This window comes from Balaenoptera ricei, chromosome 11, assembly GCF_028023285.1.
Source record: "Balaenoptera ricei isolate mBalRic1 chromosome 11, mBalRic1.hap2, whole genome shotgun sequence".
Classification (NCBI taxonomy): Eukaryota; Metazoa; Chordata; class Mammalia; order Artiodactyla; family Balaenopteridae; genus Balaenoptera; species Balaenoptera ricei.
The window spans coordinates 24652144-24667815 of record NC_082649.1 but is presented as its reverse complement, the minus strand read 5'-3'; the positions used below and the strand labels follow the sequence as shown (position 1 = coordinate 24667815).

The 15672-nt window shown below is 56.8% G+C and overlaps 4 protein-coding genes across 12 annotated transcripts; 3 read left to right on the top strand and 1 right to left on the bottom strand.

The window, feature by feature from the left end:
* Positions 1–1312: 1312 nt before the first annotated feature.
* On the top strand, positions 1313–3179 carry GPSM3 (G protein signaling modulator 3). The gene is made up of 4 exons (XM_059937421.1): positions 1313–1440; positions 1648–1756; positions 1968–2167; positions 2413–3179. The coding sequence occupies exons 1-4, from the start codon at positions 1399–1401 to the stop codon at positions 2548–2550; spliced, it is 489 nt and encodes a 162-aa protein (XP_059793404.1). The 5' UTR covers positions 1313–1398; the 3' UTR covers positions 2551–3179.
* Positions 3180–4059: 880 nt separating this feature from the next.
* PBX2 (PBX homeobox 2) lies at positions 4060–8499 on the top strand. Its single transcript, XM_059938454.1, has 9 exons — positions 4060–4309; positions 5341–5414; positions 5656–5903; positions 6003–6193; positions 6382–6517; positions 6637–6790; positions 7176–7264; positions 7387–7473; positions 7596–8499. Exons 1-9 carry the CDS (start codon positions 4089–4091, stop codon positions 7686–7688), a joined length of 1293 nt encoding a protein of 430 aa, XP_059794437.1. The 5' UTR covers positions 4060–4088; the 3' UTR covers positions 7689–8499.
* Positions 8500–9743: 1244 nt separating this feature from the next.
* Positions 9744–12780, top strand: AGER (advanced glycosylation end-product specific receptor). 8 transcript variants are annotated; one of them, XM_059938451.1, is made up of 11 exons: positions 9744–9892; positions 10079–10185; positions 10327–10519; positions 10696–10760; positions 10879–10966; positions 11062–11295; positions 11388–11518; positions 11707–11848; positions 12124–12150; positions 12267–12393; positions 12517–12780. In XM_059938451.1, the coding sequence occupies exons 1-11, from the start codon at positions 9841–9843 to the stop codon at positions 12614–12616; spliced, it is 1266 nt and encodes a 421-aa protein (XP_059794434.1). In that variant the 5' UTR covers positions 9744–9840; the 3' UTR covers positions 12617–12780. The 8 variants fall into 8 exon arrangements, with proteins under 8 accessions (XP_059794434.1, XP_059794436.1, XP_059794430.1 ...); XM_059938449.1 differs by having other exon boundaries at positions 9826–9892; positions 11062–11244; XM_059938453.1 differs by lacking the exon at positions 12124–12150 and having other exon boundaries at positions 11062–11244.
* Positions 12781–12951: 171 nt separating this feature from the next.
* RNF5 (ring finger protein 5) lies at positions 12952–15371 on the bottom strand. Of its 2 annotated transcripts, XM_059938472.1 has the most exons (6): positions 15207–15371; positions 14196–14214; positions 13987–14099; positions 13826–13880; positions 13632–13749; positions 12952–13525 (listed from the first exon to the last, which is right to left on the bottom strand). In XM_059938472.1, exons 1-6 carry the CDS (start codon positions 15344–15346, stop codon positions 13428–13430), a joined length of 543 nt encoding a protein of 180 aa, XP_059794455.1. In that variant the 5' UTR covers positions 15347–15371; the 3' UTR covers positions 12952–13427. The 2 variants fall into 2 exon arrangements, with proteins under 2 accessions (XP_059794455.1, XP_059794456.1); XM_059938473.1 differs by lacking the exon at positions 14196–14214 and having other exon boundaries at positions 15207–15290.
* Positions 15372–15672: the final 301 nt, after the last annotated feature.

Here is a 15672-nt window from a genome sequence, read left to right as displayed (position 1 = left end):
TTCAGAATTTTGTGCCCTAGGTTCAACATTTGGATGGAAGCTTTGAGTATAGTTTTAAGAGCAGGAATAAGTAGATTTGGGGTCCTATGTTAACTTAGGGTATCATCTAAAGGCAAGCGTCTCTAGTAGCCCAATGAGAAACCACACACACTAAACCATGCATACCCTTTGTCCCTCTTCCAAGGGCATTTTTTATAGCCACTGGGGAGATTCCTGAGGCCTCATGTAGAGGGAGATGGAGAGAGCATCTCAAACTTTAGCCACCATTCAGCAATATGGTTATACCTCTTTCATGGCAATAGACCTGAGACACGGAGACATGAAGCATATTGAAAACTAATAATAACTACCATTTATGAGCATTCACTATGTGCCAAATGCTTTATCACATTTGATCCTCATATCAACGCTATTAAAAAAAACCTCCATTTTACTCTTTCAGAAACTGAGGCACAGAGATTGTATTTGCCCAAGATTGCAAAGCATTAAGTGGCAGAACCTGACCTCTTCATCATATTTCATGCTCAAAGTCACTCAGCTAACATGACAGGCTGCCATTTAGAGGTCCCAAATGTCTCTGTCCTGTTCCCACCTTGGTGCCAGCTAGCCTGACCAGCATTGATCAAAGACCAAGCCAGGCTGTGGTCCTCTCCCTTTTCCACTTCATGACGAGAGGAAAGCTTCCCCTGCATCTCTTACATTTGGTGCATATTTTGTGCCCTAAATAGACTCTAAGCACGTATAGGGCAATGATAACTATTCAACACATATTTGTTAGACACAGTGCTAGGGGTATATGTATGTTTGAGGGCCTGACATCCTTGGATCTGAGGCCTCTGCTTCCCGCTGGAAACATGCCCCGCCCCAACCCAATAAGTCTGAGGGAAGCTGGGAAGCAGGGGGCAGGTCCTTCTTAGGGAAGGTACCTGGGGTAAGGAGTGGGGGTGTGGGGGGGATTCTGAGGAGTGAAACCACTTCCTCTGTAGCTAGTTCCTGTGTTGACAGAACTGAAGGAGAGGAGGTGGGTGGAGGGAACAGAGCAGGGGGTTAGGGGGCTCCTGAGGCTCTGGAGATGAGAAAGCCAAAAGTCCTTCCCCCTCTGAACCCCCAACCCTACTGCAGCTGGAGGAGTTCTTCCAGTCTCTGTGCTCCCCTGGGGCGAGAGAGGTCAAGCAAGCCGTTGGGTGGGAAAAGAGAACTGGAGGAAGTTGACAGGGATGGGCGGGGCCCGGGGGGGGGGTGCTGACCAGGAACCCAGCTTCCTGCTCAGTACCCAGGCATCCAGCCCCCGGCTCACCCCCACCCCTTTCAGCCCCTACTCCCCTCAGGAACTCAGGGTTCCGGCCCTCCTCCCAAATCCCAGCTACCCCTCCCCCATCGGTTTCTCCCCTCCAGGGGATGGAGGCTGAGAGACCCCAGGAAGAAGAGGATGGTGAGCAGGTGAGCTCGGCACCGGGTTGGGGAGGCTGGCATTGGGAGAGAGGGAGGTGAGAGGACCTGAGTCAGAGACTGAGTAATGGTGGACTCAAGGGACTTGGACAGGCTTGGGCACAGAGGCAGGAACAGAGACGCAGAGAGAGGAAATGGGCTGCTGGCCTAGCCCTCTGCCCACCCCACCCCCACCTGACTGGAACGGATGTCTCTCAGCATCAGGGCCCCCATCAGGATGAGCATGGCTGGCCCCCTGTGAACACCAGCAATCGGCCTTGGCGATCTGCTCCTCCGTCCCCTCCTCCTCCAGGGTCCCGCCACACAGGTACCCCCACCCACCCAAGGAGCTCCCTGACCCTGGTGCCCACATCCTTCCTGATCCCATGACCAAGGCTCAATCCATCATGGGCTCTCTCCCCACCTCCTCCGGACTCCCCATCACACCCCCTTAGCTCTGACGCCCCCATACACACACACCCACCACTGCTGTCTGCCAAATTCTCTGGGTCTCTGAGCCCTCCCCCTCCTCTCCCCAGCCCTGGGGCCCCGCTCGGCCTCCCTGCTCTCCCTGCAGACTGAGCTCCTTCTGGACCTGGTGGCTGAGGCCCAGTCCCGCCGCCTAGAAGAGCAGAGGGCCACCTTCCATCCCCCCCAGAACCGTCCAAGCCTAGGCCGAGCCCCGCCCCGGCCTCTTGAGGACAGAGAACAGCTCTACAGCACCATCCTCAGTCACCAGGTGAGACACCCATCCCCTCCCCGCCAGGAGGCAAGACCCAGGCTTCTTGGTCTCTTGGCCCCTGTTCTCTTTGGGGGTCCTACCCCTCCTTCTCCCCAGGCATCTGCCCCACTGCCCCGCCAGGTCCTACTCCCCCTACCCCCATCACAGTTGTCCTATATGCCCCTCACACCAGCCCTGGCTTCTTTCAAGCCCTGCTCCTCTTAGAACCTCACCAACAACTTCCCCTCCCTCCACTCCTCCAGAGCCAGCGGATGGAAGCCCAGCGGTCAGAGCCTCCCTTACCCCCAGGGGGACAGGAGCTCCTGGAGTTGCTGCTGAGAGTTCAGGGTGGGGGTCGAATGGAGGAGCAAAGGTCCCAGCCCCCCACACACACCTGCTGAGACTTGAGCCCCACCAGCCCCTCTGCACTCCTGGGGCTCAAAAGCTGGGCAGCCCACTGCATGCCCTCAACCCTGCCAGGCAGGGGCACCAGAGACTGGAAGACCCAGCAGAAATCTCAATATTCATCCACCTTTCCTGGGAACTGGAGCGGGTGAAAGTCCTCAAACCCTGGGAATAGTCAAGGTAGGATGGACATTCAACTCCCTCCATGACCAAGTATGTAGGAGCTTGAGGCCATGAGAGGATCCCAGCCACAGTGGGACACCTCACCCTCTCCTCTGATCTCAGGGAGTGGCTGGGAGTCTTGGTCCTGAACTGTGGGGACACCCCCAGTAGTCAAGCCACCAGGCAGGATCTGAGGGGCTCATTTCCCAGAGGAAAGGCAAATCTCCCAAGGTTTTCACCTGAGAGGCAGTTCCACCCTCCTTCTCAGTAAGAAGAAAGGAAGAGAGGGCACAGCAAAGACATAAAGACTGTTCTCCCACCTCCATCACCGGCACACCCAGCCCCTGGACTGAGGGGCCTACAGGCTGTGAATGGACATTTAGCCCTGCCCACCCTCCCTTCCCACTGCTGTTCTGAGCTGTCTGATGTTTGGTTATATGAATAAATGTAATTCCCCTCTGGACTGAAGACTGGTGTCTCGGGTGGCGGGGTGGAGGGTAGGAGGGTGAGGCCGGAGGCCACCACTCTCCCCAGTCTGGCCAGAGGCCAGCTTCCCTCCCTGGCTGGTTAATTACTGGCTCATTAAGCAGCGGCTGGAGACCTCCCTAATTATCTCCCCCAGCCCCCCTCTCCTGGTTTTAATTAAGTAGAACAGGGAGGGGAGTCATTAGGATAAGAAATATGAACTAAGCTGTCTGTGAACCCAGGCATTCCAGCGGCCAGAGTCCTCATCAGCTAGATCTCGGATTCAGAACCCAGGTGCAAGGCCCCCCCAGCCTCCAACACGCCCCCCGCTTCAAGGCCACAGAAGTCCAGACCCTGGGACCTTCCCTTATTTTCCCCACGGGCTAGTCTCCTCCCCTCGTCCCCTCTCCCCTCCTCCACTCGTCTCCGTTCCTCCGTTTCTGTGTGTCTCTCTCCGCCCCCAGCTCCTCCCTGTTCCTCCTCTCTTCTCCCCTCCTCTTCCTCCCCGGCTCCCCTCCCCCAGCCTCCCTCCCTCGCTCCCCCCCCCCTCTCCTCCCTCCTCCCTCTCTCTCACACACACCCCCGCTTGGGCCTCCTCTCGCTCTCTCTCCCTCTCTCTCTCTCCCTCTCTCTCCCCCTCTCTCTCTCTCTCTCTCTCTCTCTCTCTCTCTCTCTCCGGCTCCATTTTCTCCGCCGCCGGGGGCCGGGGTCTCCTGTGGGGGGCCCAGACGGTACCCCAGGTGTCCCTTCAGGGCCGGGGTGAACCCCCGGGAGAGCCGGGAGCGGGGGAGACGGGCGGGGGTTGGGGCGGAGGGAGCAGCGGCCCCAGCGAGTTTGGGGGGGAAGTAACCAGGCGCGGGGGGGAGGGGCGGAGCAGGGAGGGGGCCTCAGGGCCCCCCCCCCAACTATGGACGAGCGGCTGCTGGGGCCGCCCCCTCCAGGCGGGGGCCGGGGGGGCCTTGGATTGGTGGGTGGGGAGCCTGGGGGCCCTGGCGAACCTCCCGGTGGTGGAGACCCCGGTGGGGGTAGCGGGGGGGTCCCGGGAGGCCGAGGGAAGCAAGACATCGGGGACATTCTGCAGCAGATAATGACCATCACCGACCAGAGCCTGGACGAGGCCCAGGCCAAGTGAGTGCCCCCAACCCGGTCCCCACACAGACCCAGCAGAAGCCCCATTCACAAGCTCTGAATCTTCTGGGAGCCCCCCAACTCCAGGACCCTCCCCAGGATACTACAGCTCTTCTCTCCTCTCCTTACTCCCGGGAGCCCCAAGATAAGTGATCCCTCTCAAACCTTCCTTCACCCCCAGTCCCTGAAACCTTCAAAAAGGGGAACGCTAGGTGGTCTCACTCCCCCCCAGGTGGTCTCACTCCCCCCGTCTCTCACTGACCCCCGCCCACACACACACACACACACACACACACACACACACACACACACACACGCCCCTGGAACATCTTTCCATCTCCAGAGCCCTCTTCTGGCTCCCAGACTAAGAAACAGCTATGCTGTCTTCTCCCCTAACTCTCCAGCCCACCCTCATCCTAGGGGCCTCCACACCCCTTCCCCGGGCTGCGACCCTTTCTCTCCATGTATGGCCCAGCCTCCAAGGGTCCTCACTCACCCTTTGCCCCTGCTCAGCTGACACTAGGAGCATCAGAGCCTTCCAGCCTGCTCAGTCCCAGGACCCTTCACACACCTCTATACTGAACTCCCCACTTAAGCTCAGCACCCCTAACCCCCTCTGGCACCTCAAACTCTGACTCTTCTCCCCAGCCTCCTTCTGTCTTCCGCTGAAATTTACCTAGTCACTCTCATTTCTGCAGCCATTCCCCAAATCCCCTCTGTACCCTTCTAGACCATCTCCCACAGCCTCCACCCGGCCACGGTGCCTTTAGCCTACTGCACCTTCCCTCCTCCGTCCAGCCAGAGCCAAGCAGCTTCCCCACGTCTCCACACTCTGGGAGCTGAGCTCTTCCCAAGAACCCCCCAACTCCATTCGGCCTCCAATCCTGCTTTCCCCTGCCACACATTTACCCACCACCTCCCTTATTCCCAGGCTGCCCTCTCTCACCCTCATGGGTGTGTCGTTTTGTGGTTGTCTTTCCCACTCCCCCATTTCTGTAGCCTCTCAATTTTTCTCTCCCATTCCTCCCAAGGAAACACGCCCTAAACTGCCACCGAATGAAGCCTGCTCTCTTCAGCGTCCTGTGTGAAATCAAGGAGAAAACCGGTACGTGGGTCCCCCCCCCTTCTGATTCCTCAACTCTGGAGACAGAACCCTGTTCACTACAGAACTGGGGCTACGAGTTTGACAACTTGGGGCCCTGAGGGAAGTGTGGGTCAGGAAGATTGCTAAGGGGGGCCTGGGAGGGAACCCAGGCCTGGAGACTTGGGTCTCCAGGAGGCACCAGGAGGGCTGAGAGCTGGGTGTGGGGTCCCGGGGTCCCTAAGTCCACTCGCCTGCACGCTAGGCCTCAGCATTCGAAGCTCCCAAGAGGAGGAGCCTGTGGACCCGCAGCTGATGCGCTTGGACAACATGCTTCTGGCAGAGGGTGTGGCTGGGCCTGAGAAAGGGGGCGGCTCAGCGGCAGCAGCTGCGGCCGCCGCAGCCTCCGGAGGCGGCGTGTCCCCCGACAACTCCATCGAACACTCGGACTATCGCAGCAAACTTGCCCAGATCCGCCACATTTACCACTCGGAGCTGGAGAAGTATGAGCAGGTGAGGAGAGGAAGCTGGAGCGGGTGGAGGGAGAGGCCCTTCGGGGGAATCCCAAGGCCAGGGGGCTCCTCCTCACCAGGCCACGGGCCCCCACTGCAGGCGTGTAACGAGTTCACAACCCACGTCATGAACCTGCTGAGGGAGCAGAGCCGCACGCGGCCTGTGGCCCCCAAGGAGATGGAGCGCATGGTGAGCATCATCCACCGGAAGTTCAGCGCCATCCAGATGCAGCTCAAGCAGAGCACCTGCGAGGCCGTCATGATCCTGCGTTCCCGCTTCCTGGATGCCAGGTGGGGCCCAGGGCCCCAGGCCAGCCCCCAGCACCCAGCTCCTTCACGTTCTTCTCCAAGCCTCTGGGCCACCAGGTTGCGCAGCACAGCACTATACTCCGTGACAGCGGCGCTCTCTGGAGTTAATCAGCTTGGTGGCCCTGCCGGGACACCCACATCCTCCTCACCACCCCCTCTCTCCTCTGTAGACGGAAACGCCGTAACTTCAGCAAACAGGCCACTGAGGTCCTGAATGAGTATTTCTACTCCCACCTGAGTAACCCATATCCTAGTGAGGAGGCCAAGGAGGAGCTCGCCAAGAAGTGTGGAATCACTGTCTCTCAGGTACTGGGGAGGCGTGGGCAGGAGTTTTGGGGGCACGGCGCTCTCCCATCCTGTTGACTAAGGTGTTTACAGAGGGGCAGGTTCCCACCTGACCCTCCTTTCTGCCCCACACCCCACAGGTCTCCAACTGGTTTGGCAACAAGCGGATTCGCTATAAGAAAAATATTGGAAAGTTCCAAGAGGAGGCAAACATCTACGCTGTCAAGACCGCTGTGTCAGTCACCCAGGGAGGCCACAGCCGCACCAGCTCCCCGACACCCCCTTCCTCCGCAGGTGGATCCCGCTGCCACCCTGGCTGGCTGTTCTGCACGCTTCCTGCTTTTGTTCCAGCTTCCTATCTAGGCAGGATCATAGCAGAGAGGGGGCCTTCTGGGGTGAGAGGGACCAAGCTGAGATGGGGTGGGAATATCAGGGGACAGAGGCCACCCTAGTGAAGTTACTTCTGCCTTTCTTCCAGCAAGTGGCCAGGGGAGGCTCAGGAACAAACTGCTCCTTCTGAGTGTTGCAATGTTGTTTGGTGGAGAATTTGCGTATGGTGGCCCACCCCCAGAGAGCTAGTTCAGGGGGCTTTTTGAAAACTGAGAGCTGTAGTGAGTCTCCCGTCTGCCATCACAGGCTCTGTTACACTCTTCCCTAATTCCCCCTCTGCTCCCCCAAGGCTCTGGCGGCTCTTTCAATCTCTCAGGATCCGGTGACATGTTTCTGGGGATGCCCGGGCTCAACGGAGATTCCTACTCTGCCTCCCAGGTCAGGTGGTCCATCTCGCCTTGAGTAGGGCTTTCCCAAACTCAGTTTCCCTACTTTAGGATATGAGACTTTTTTTCTTTTGAGGCTTCTCACTGTGTCCTATCCTCCTTTGTTGCCTGCAGGTGGAATCACTCCGACACGCGATGGGGCCAGGGGGCTACGGGGATAACCTCGGGGGAGGCCAGATGTATAGCCCTCGGGAAATGAGGGTGAGTACCTGAAGCCCCTCTCTCCACCTCTCACCAGGATGGGAGGGCCTTTTCCCTGGCAGCGCTGTCCCCTGTGCTGGGTTTCCTAAAGCCCTACCCCAACTGTCTGCCTCTTTTTCCAGGCAAACGGTGGCTGGCAGGAGGCTGTGACCCCGTCCTCAGTGACATCCCCGACAGAGGGACCAGGGAGCGTTCATTCTGACACTTCCAACTGATCTCGCCCCTCAGGGCCACAGGGGTTAGGGGCTCACAAGGCACCTCTTGAAGAGGACGCAGGCATCCAGAGGACAAAACCCAGACAAAGGAGAAGCACAAGATAGAGAAGGGCAAACAGAGTCAATCCCCTCCCTGGCCAGACTCTCTCAGTGCTGGGGGTGCTGACTACATGGCAGGGAAGATGGGGCCCCTTAAGGGGAAAGTGGGGTCTGTCTCCCCCTTTTTTCCTTTTTTCATTCTTTTTCTCCCCCTTTATCTCTCACATAGAAAACACACGCACCCAGAATCCTATTTTTCAGATCTTTCCTCTCCTCCTCTCTCATACACGCACGTACAACTATTCTGTTTCTCTCTCTCTCTCTCTCTCTCTCTCTCTCTGGGCTCCCCAACTCTCCTTCCCTCACCCCACTTATCTGCTCTGGGATCTGTGGAGATGCCAGCCCTGCCCAGCCAGAGATGCCAAAAATGGGGACATGACTTCTGGACAGAGGACGTGGGCCACGCCCCCTGTGCCTCCCCACCCCCTGCCCCTCCAGACGGCTTTATTACCTCATACGCAGCTCATCTTAAACCAATAGAATCGCTCGGTGGACGGGAGTGTCTGACTCAGATATCTACCTCGGAGGGAGTTTCTGCTACTTTAGGGAATTGTTGACTGGGCTTTGGGGTTGAACTTTTTTTTTAAAGGAAAGAAAAATTAACCCTGGGATCCATCTGTATTTTTTTTAATTTTTATTTCGGGGATTTTTGGTGGTGGTGGTGGTTCTTAATTTTTAATTTAGTTTGGGGAAGTAGATGTTTTTATAAATATGTTGATTTTTTTTTTTTCATTTCTTGCTTTCCCACATTAAGGGTGATAGCCAAAGGGGTCATGATAAGAGAAAGGGGAACAAATAGAACTGGTGAAGAGCCTGCCTGGCTCCACTCCTCTTCGTCAGGAAGTACATTTAGCAGGGCACCAAGCCTGCCCCCCTGACATCACTTAGGTGTCCTCCTTTGCTTCCAGAGTCACTGAGGTGTTCTTTGCTTGTGCAGGCAGCTTTCTGCTGCATTTGCTGTGGAAGCAGTCAGGGCTTGCTCTGCCAGCCTGTTCCCCACCACCCTTGGGCAGGGCTAGACTCGGTAATTTGAGCAAATGTCACCTTCCCCTGTGAGTGACACGTCTAATATCTTTCTTTTAAACCACTATTTGCAGATTGGACGGGGAAGAATGGGGAGGGGGTTATTGCCAAATATGTTAAATATGGGTTGGGGTGTTTGTGTATGTATCTCCCTCAGTTTCCCCAGAAACGAGGTATCTTTTTTTTTTTTTCTCAGTCCAAAATCGAGAGGGTGGGGAGAGAGAGGAGGGAGGTTGCAAAAAGCCAGGTATGAGGGAAGGTAAAATCACCACTGTCCCACCCTCGGCCCTGAACCCTACTATCTGAACCCCTCAAATATCCTCAGGATTTCACAAGACTGTCAGTAGGGAACCCCTCCCGTCAAAGATCCAGGCAGGACTGGGGGGCAGGTTGGGAGTGTGATGGGTGGGGGTGGGAGGCATGGGCCAGGGGCAGTTCTCTCCTCACTTGTAAACTTGTAGTTTCACAGAAAAAAACAAAAAACAAAAAACGCAGTTTTAAATAAAGAAATTTCTTTTTTCCCTGGGTTTAGTTGAGAATTCTTTTCAAAAGCATGAGAACTTTTTTTCTCTCATAAAGCCCCAAACGGGTTTTCTCCCCCCCGCCCCCCGAGTTCCCCGGCCTTGCCCTCACCACCCAGGCCCCAGGTTTCACCCCTGCCTCCTCTCCATGGGAAACAGCCAGACCTGAACCCTGTTGCCTAGCAACCTCACCTAGTCGTCCAGTAGCCCTGGGTGGTCTGGTGCAATAGGTTGGGGGTCCTGAGGGGATAAGAGACCCTAGGAGATGCACTCCCCACCCCCATGGATGTGGCTGTACCCAGAGGCTGGCAGTGCCCAGGGGTGGGGTGACAGCTGTTTCTCCCAGTACCTGAAGGACTCTTGTCCGAGAGAGGCATGAATTCCTAGCATTCCCTGTGACGGGACAAGATGGGGGAGATGGGGGCAGGGGAAAGGGTACAAGCCCCACCTAGGGTGGTGGCCCCAGCAGCAAGGGGCAGACAGAGCCAGGAGCCTGGGAAGGAAGCAGGATGGCAGCAGGGGCAGCAGCTGGAGCTTGGGTGCTGGTCCTCAGTCTGTGGGGTGAGCCCTGCCCCACCCCCAACACCAATCCTCCCCGCAGAAAGCACTCTGCCCCTGTCCCCGAGAAACTCCCCACAACTTCCCAGGAACCTGGGTACTGCTTTTCAATCTCCCTCATCCGCCCTGTTCTAGTTTTATTAGCTCCCATCTCCCTTCCTGCCCCTCCATTGTGGTGCTGTCTCCCAGGGGCAGTAGTAGGGGATCAAAACATCACAGCCAGGATCGGGAAGCCACTGGTGCTGAACTGTAAGGGGGCCCCCAAGAAACCACCCCAGCAGCTGGAATGGAAACTGGTAAGTGGGGCTCCTGTCTCCCCACTTCCGGAGAGACCAGTGATGATTCGAATCCCCTCCTCCCCACCTCCCTACCTCCCTACCTCATCAGCCCTTTCCCAAAGGGCTTGCACTGTTGAGGCCCCTCTCCTCTGTCCCCAGAACACAGGCCGGACAGAAGCTTGGAAGGTCCTATCTCCCCAGGGAGGCCCCTGGGATAGCGTGGCTCGTGTCCTCCCCAACGGCTCCCTCCTCCTGCCGTCTGTTGGGATCCAGGATGAGGGGACTTTCCGGTGCCGGGCAATGAGCCGGAAGGGAAAGGAGACCAAGTCCAACTACCGAGTCCGAGTCTATCGTAAGGGTTCCAGGGCCTTGTTCACAGCCCACCTCTCATCTAAGGAAAAGCCTTCTACCCCAGCCCTTGACTCCTGGGCCCTGGCATGTGAGAACTTGACTTCAGCTGCCCCCATTCCCACAGCTGGGGTGTATCTTCAAAGCTGCAGCCTCTGATTGGAATTTTTCCTCCTTCAGAGATTCCTGGGAAGCCAGAAATTGTTGATCCTGCCTCTGAACTCATGGCTGGTGTCCCCGATAAGGTAGGAGAAGAAGAGGCGAGATGTGGAAAGGGATCCTGAGAATGCGAGGGGAGTGTAGCTGTGTGTATGTGTATGGATTCTCTTATTTTCAAAGATGATGAGGTCACTTTTTCCCCAGGTGGGGATATGTGTGTCCAAGGGGGGCTACCCTGCAGGGACTCTTAGCTGGCACTTGGATGGGAAAACCCTAATACCTGATGGCAAAGGTGAGTCCCAGCGTCTCCCCTCCTGGCTGCCTTCTTTCTGATCACTCTCCCATACCCACCCTGGAATGTCTTGCCTTGTCCTCCCCCCACCATAGGAGTGTCTGTGAAGGAAGAGACCAAGAGACACCCTGAGACAGGGCTTTTCACACTCCGTTCGGAGCTGATGGTGACCCCAGCCCGGGGAGGAGCTCCCCACCCCACCTTCTCCTGTAGCTTCAGCCCTGGCCTTCCCCGGCGCCAAGCCCTGCACACGGCCCCCATCCAGCTCAGGGTCTGGGGTGAGCGCAGAACTGGGGAGGGCCCCAACTTGGGTGAGCACCTGTCGGAAGGTATGACCCTCAGGAAGGAGAGGGTTAAGCCCATGGCCACGGGGACCATAGACAGGTGTAACCCTCAACCTCATGCCCCTCCCCACCCCCAGAGCCTGCGCCACTGGAGGAAGTCCTGTTGATGGTGGAGCCAGAAGGTGGAGCAGTAGCTCCTGGTGGTACCGTGACCTTGACCTGTGAAGCCCCTGCCCAGCCCCCTCCTCAAATCCACTGGATCAAGGATGTGAGTGACCTGGAGAGGGGGCTGGCAGGTAGCGAGATATGTCATTGGCAACTAGGAGGGCAGGGGGTTCATGGAGAGCGAGGCAGGCAAGGAGGTACAAGGGTACCTGATGATGTGGAGGCAAAGCCAGCAGTATGGGATGTGTTGGCAGGGGTTTTAATAGTCTCCTGTCCCCTTTTCCCCACCAGGGCATGCCCCTGCCCCTTCCCCCCAGCTCCGTGCTGCTCCTCCCTGAGGTAGGGCCTGAGGACCAGGGAACCTACAGTTGTGTGGCCACCCACCCCAGCCATGGGCCCCAGGAGAGCCATGCTGTCAGCGTCAGCATCATCGGTGAGGAGACCTCTCTCCAAATCCCAGGGACCCTGGGGGCGGCTGAGGGACAGTGCAGGCTCCAGTTCCCTACCCTGCGCGAACACTGTCCCCGAGAGCCACCCCACGCTTCCCTCGGGGCAGCCACGCCCAGGCCTTCTCTGCCCCACACAGCCCAAGAGAACAGCCCCGCCTGTCCCCTCTCCCCTCTAAACTGAAGAAAGGGAGAGGCTCCGCCGGGGCTCCCACTAGCCTTCTCCCAAACTGAAGCCTTCCCTTCTGATTTTGTTTTCCAGAAACAGGCGAGGAGGGGCTGACTGCAGGTGAGGGGTTGGATAAAGTCAGAGAGAAGCAGACAGACCTCAGCATGACTGAGGGGATGGTCAACAAGAAAGGAACTGTGACGGCTGTGCCCTCAATTCTCCCCGTCTCCCTACAGGCTCTGTGGAAGGGCCGGAGCTGGGAACTCTAGCCCTGGCCCTGGGGATCCTGGGAGGCCTGGGGACAGCCGCCCTGCTCATTGGGGTCATCATGTGGCAAAGGCGGCAACGCAGAGGAGAGGAGAGGTGAGTGGAGGAAGCCAGACACCTCAGACTAAGGGCTTCCAGGCAGCAAGGAGGGGTGTCGGGGGGAGAAATGACGGAGTGCTGGGAACCATGTGCAGAATTCTCCCCAATCCTCCTCCCCAGGAAGGACCCAGAAAACCAGGAGGAGGAAGAGGAGGAGCGCACAGAGCTGAATCAGCCCGAGGAGCCTGAGGCGGCAGAAAGCAGTGCGGGAGAGCCTTGAGAAGCCCACAGCCGGACCCCATCCATCAGCTCCCTTTTTTTTCCCACCCTCTTTTCTGGCCCCAGACCAATTCTCCCCTGTATAATCTCTACCCCACCTCCCCAAACTTTCTTCCACAACCAGAGCCTCTCACAAACAGTGATGAGTAAACACCTGACACATTTGCTCTTGTGTATGTGTGATGCCCTCACCCCCTGCACCCTCGAGAGCCCTGAAGGAGAGGGTCTCACCCCCATGCTTCGCCACACCACACCAACATCTACTGAAGTTGGAGAGAAATGCTCCTGTCTTGGAAAGAAGGAGGGATGGACAAAGGTGGGCAGAGTTCCCGTGAATACATCTCACCTTGTTTATTGAATTTGTAATAAGGGAGGTAGTGAGGGAAAGGAAGCACTTAAGAGTCAGGACCCACATTAGACACCGGGGAGAGAAAAATTAAATTAAATCAACAAGGGGAATATGGGGGAGAGTCAGAGGGGGCCTTGCCCACCTTTCAACATCAAATCAAGAAATGTGGGGGAAAGCAAAGGATCAGGAGAGAGGGGAGACAGACCTTGTCTTCAGTCCGTCCTCCTCTCCCAGAGCTGGGAGTTACGATGCTACTGAGCGAACAGTTCAGAGCAAAGGTTCTCCCATTCTATGCACAGGTGTCACTCCTCCTCCCCACACCCTCCTGGAAAGTGGCCAGGGTTGGCCTTAGCCAACAAAAATGGAGGGCTTACAGGGGAGGGTCCAGGAGTAAGGAAGGGTCAGCGGGGACCCCCAATACTGATTTTCCTCTGGCTGGAGGTGGGCAGGAAGGAGACACAGCTCAAATACTGAGCAGCCAGAAAAAGAAGAAGATGGCGAGAAACAGGAAGAGGGAATCCTGCCAGCTGGAGGCCGGGTGACCCTGTCCCAGATCCACACCTGTGGAAGAGAGGAAAGCTGTGGAAGAAGTATCCACTCGTAGGCTAGAAGCGGGTCTGAGGAGATTCAGAGGGCTCGCTGGTAGTAGCTGAGGGAAGGCTCTTACCTGTACCCCGACGGAATGGCTCGTGGGTATTGAAGACGGTGGTGAAAAAGCCAAAGGGAAAAGCACCAACACCAAATGAGAAGTGAAAGCCCCCAGTATCACCAAATGGCTGGAATCCCTAGGGAGGTGAAGAAAGTCAGTGGGGAACGGGGCAAGTCTTTGGCAAGGAAGGAATACAATCAGACAAGACTCACCCCTCTGCTCTCAGGAGCGGGTCGCTGGCCCTGGGGGCGGGGTGGGGTTTTCAATCTGAGGAAGAGAGGGACTATCAGCAGGAAGTAGTCCCTCCTCTTCCATACACCACTCCCCAAGCAGAACCTTCCACCTTCCCTCAGCACCACCTCCCCTCTCTCACCTGGGATCCCGGGGCTTCTGGCTCCCTCGCCCGTAAAGGGGGACAACCTTTTCTCTGCTGATCCCAGCTTTACACACTGGGCACTCTTGCCGCTCTGGCCGTGCCTCCAGCCACTGGGGGAAAAAAATGTAGTGGTTTCCAGTACACAGAAGGGTCTTCCAGCTCCTCAGACCTCCCCATCTCCCTCTTCATCTCCTCTGCGTACGCACCTGATGGAGACAGGGCCAACTGGAAGGGGAACGAGAAAGGTCAAACCAGTTACACAAAAGAGAGACACAGACCCAACCTCAGAGTCCCATCTTACCCCTCTTACCAGGTGTTACCTGCTGTTTCTTTTCATATGTTCCACAACCCCTACCATACTAGCCAACTTGGCCTTGCTGCTTCTCTGATCCTCCAATACCTAAAGCTACATCCATCCTCAACATGCTCAACCCTCTCCCCTCTCCTCTCCCCCAGCAAACACACACACACACACACACACAAATCCTCACCCCTCCCTTCTCTGCCTTTCGACTTAATTTCCAGTCCTGTTCAACCACCCATTTCCAGGTCTCCTCTTTCAGCCCCAGCCCTATCCTTGCCCCCATCACTCCCAGACCAAACCCCCTTTACCAGCACCTTCTCCCGCTACTCCTTTTCCTCTCTCCTATGCCCAACAAAGTCCCTATTTCCACAACTCCTTAACCTTTGGGGGCTGCCCCTCCACAGTGCCCTTGTCCCCAAGTTTCTCATACCACCCCTTGCCATATCTCACCTGCATGTGATCCCACCTTCCCTAGATCTCCCCCTACTCAACTGATGCGTGCCTCCCCTAACCTTTGAGTCTAATCCCATCCTACCTGTACAGCTAAGACCCCTCCCTTCCCTGGGGTAAGGTGGCTCGCGTCTCGCCTGCACAGATGTGCAGTGCCCACCCCCTGCGTCCCACTTCCTCTTAACGCACCTCTTTTTTTTTTTTTTTTTTTTTTTTTAACGCACCTCTTAACACAACTAGGTTGGCTCCTAGTTGCTATGATTTTCCTTTCCACAGTTCTCCTCTGTACAGACGTGACCCTCTCGCCCACACATACCCAAAAACACGTAAGAACCCCCCTCAGGCCTCACCTATGAGAATGTGCCCTCCGATTATTTGTATGACTGTATGGTCCCCCCCGCCCCCAGCCTCCCCAGTATAAATCTGAGCCCCACTCCTTTTCGCACCCCTCTCAGATTCTCACCAGTACAGGTGGCCACACACACTGACCACAGCTTCCCGAGCAGTCTCCAGACATATATTACATTCGAAGGTCGCGCCCGCCCCGCCCCGCTCGCGGTTTGGCCCTTCAGGGCCCCCGTCCTCCTCCTCCGCTGCTGCCATGGCCGGTACTGTTTCGCCCCCCGCGTGCCCCTTAATCCCCCGAAACACACATACAGACGCCGCAACAAACGAGAAACCGCCTCCTGCCCACGATCTTTCGGCAGGCTTCAAGGTCTTCTAATCACTATTGGTCTCAGTGCCTGCCAATCATACAGAATCGTAATAAAGGACTGGTCCAAAGGGCGGGGGAGGAAAGAGGTTTACGCGGTCCCGCCCTTGCACAATGACTATTGGCTAATACAGTCACAGTCAGTTTGCAGTGCCATGGGATTGGTAAATATTCCATACGTCCTGTCGCCCCGGCTAGGGAGGGCTTTATTCGTCTG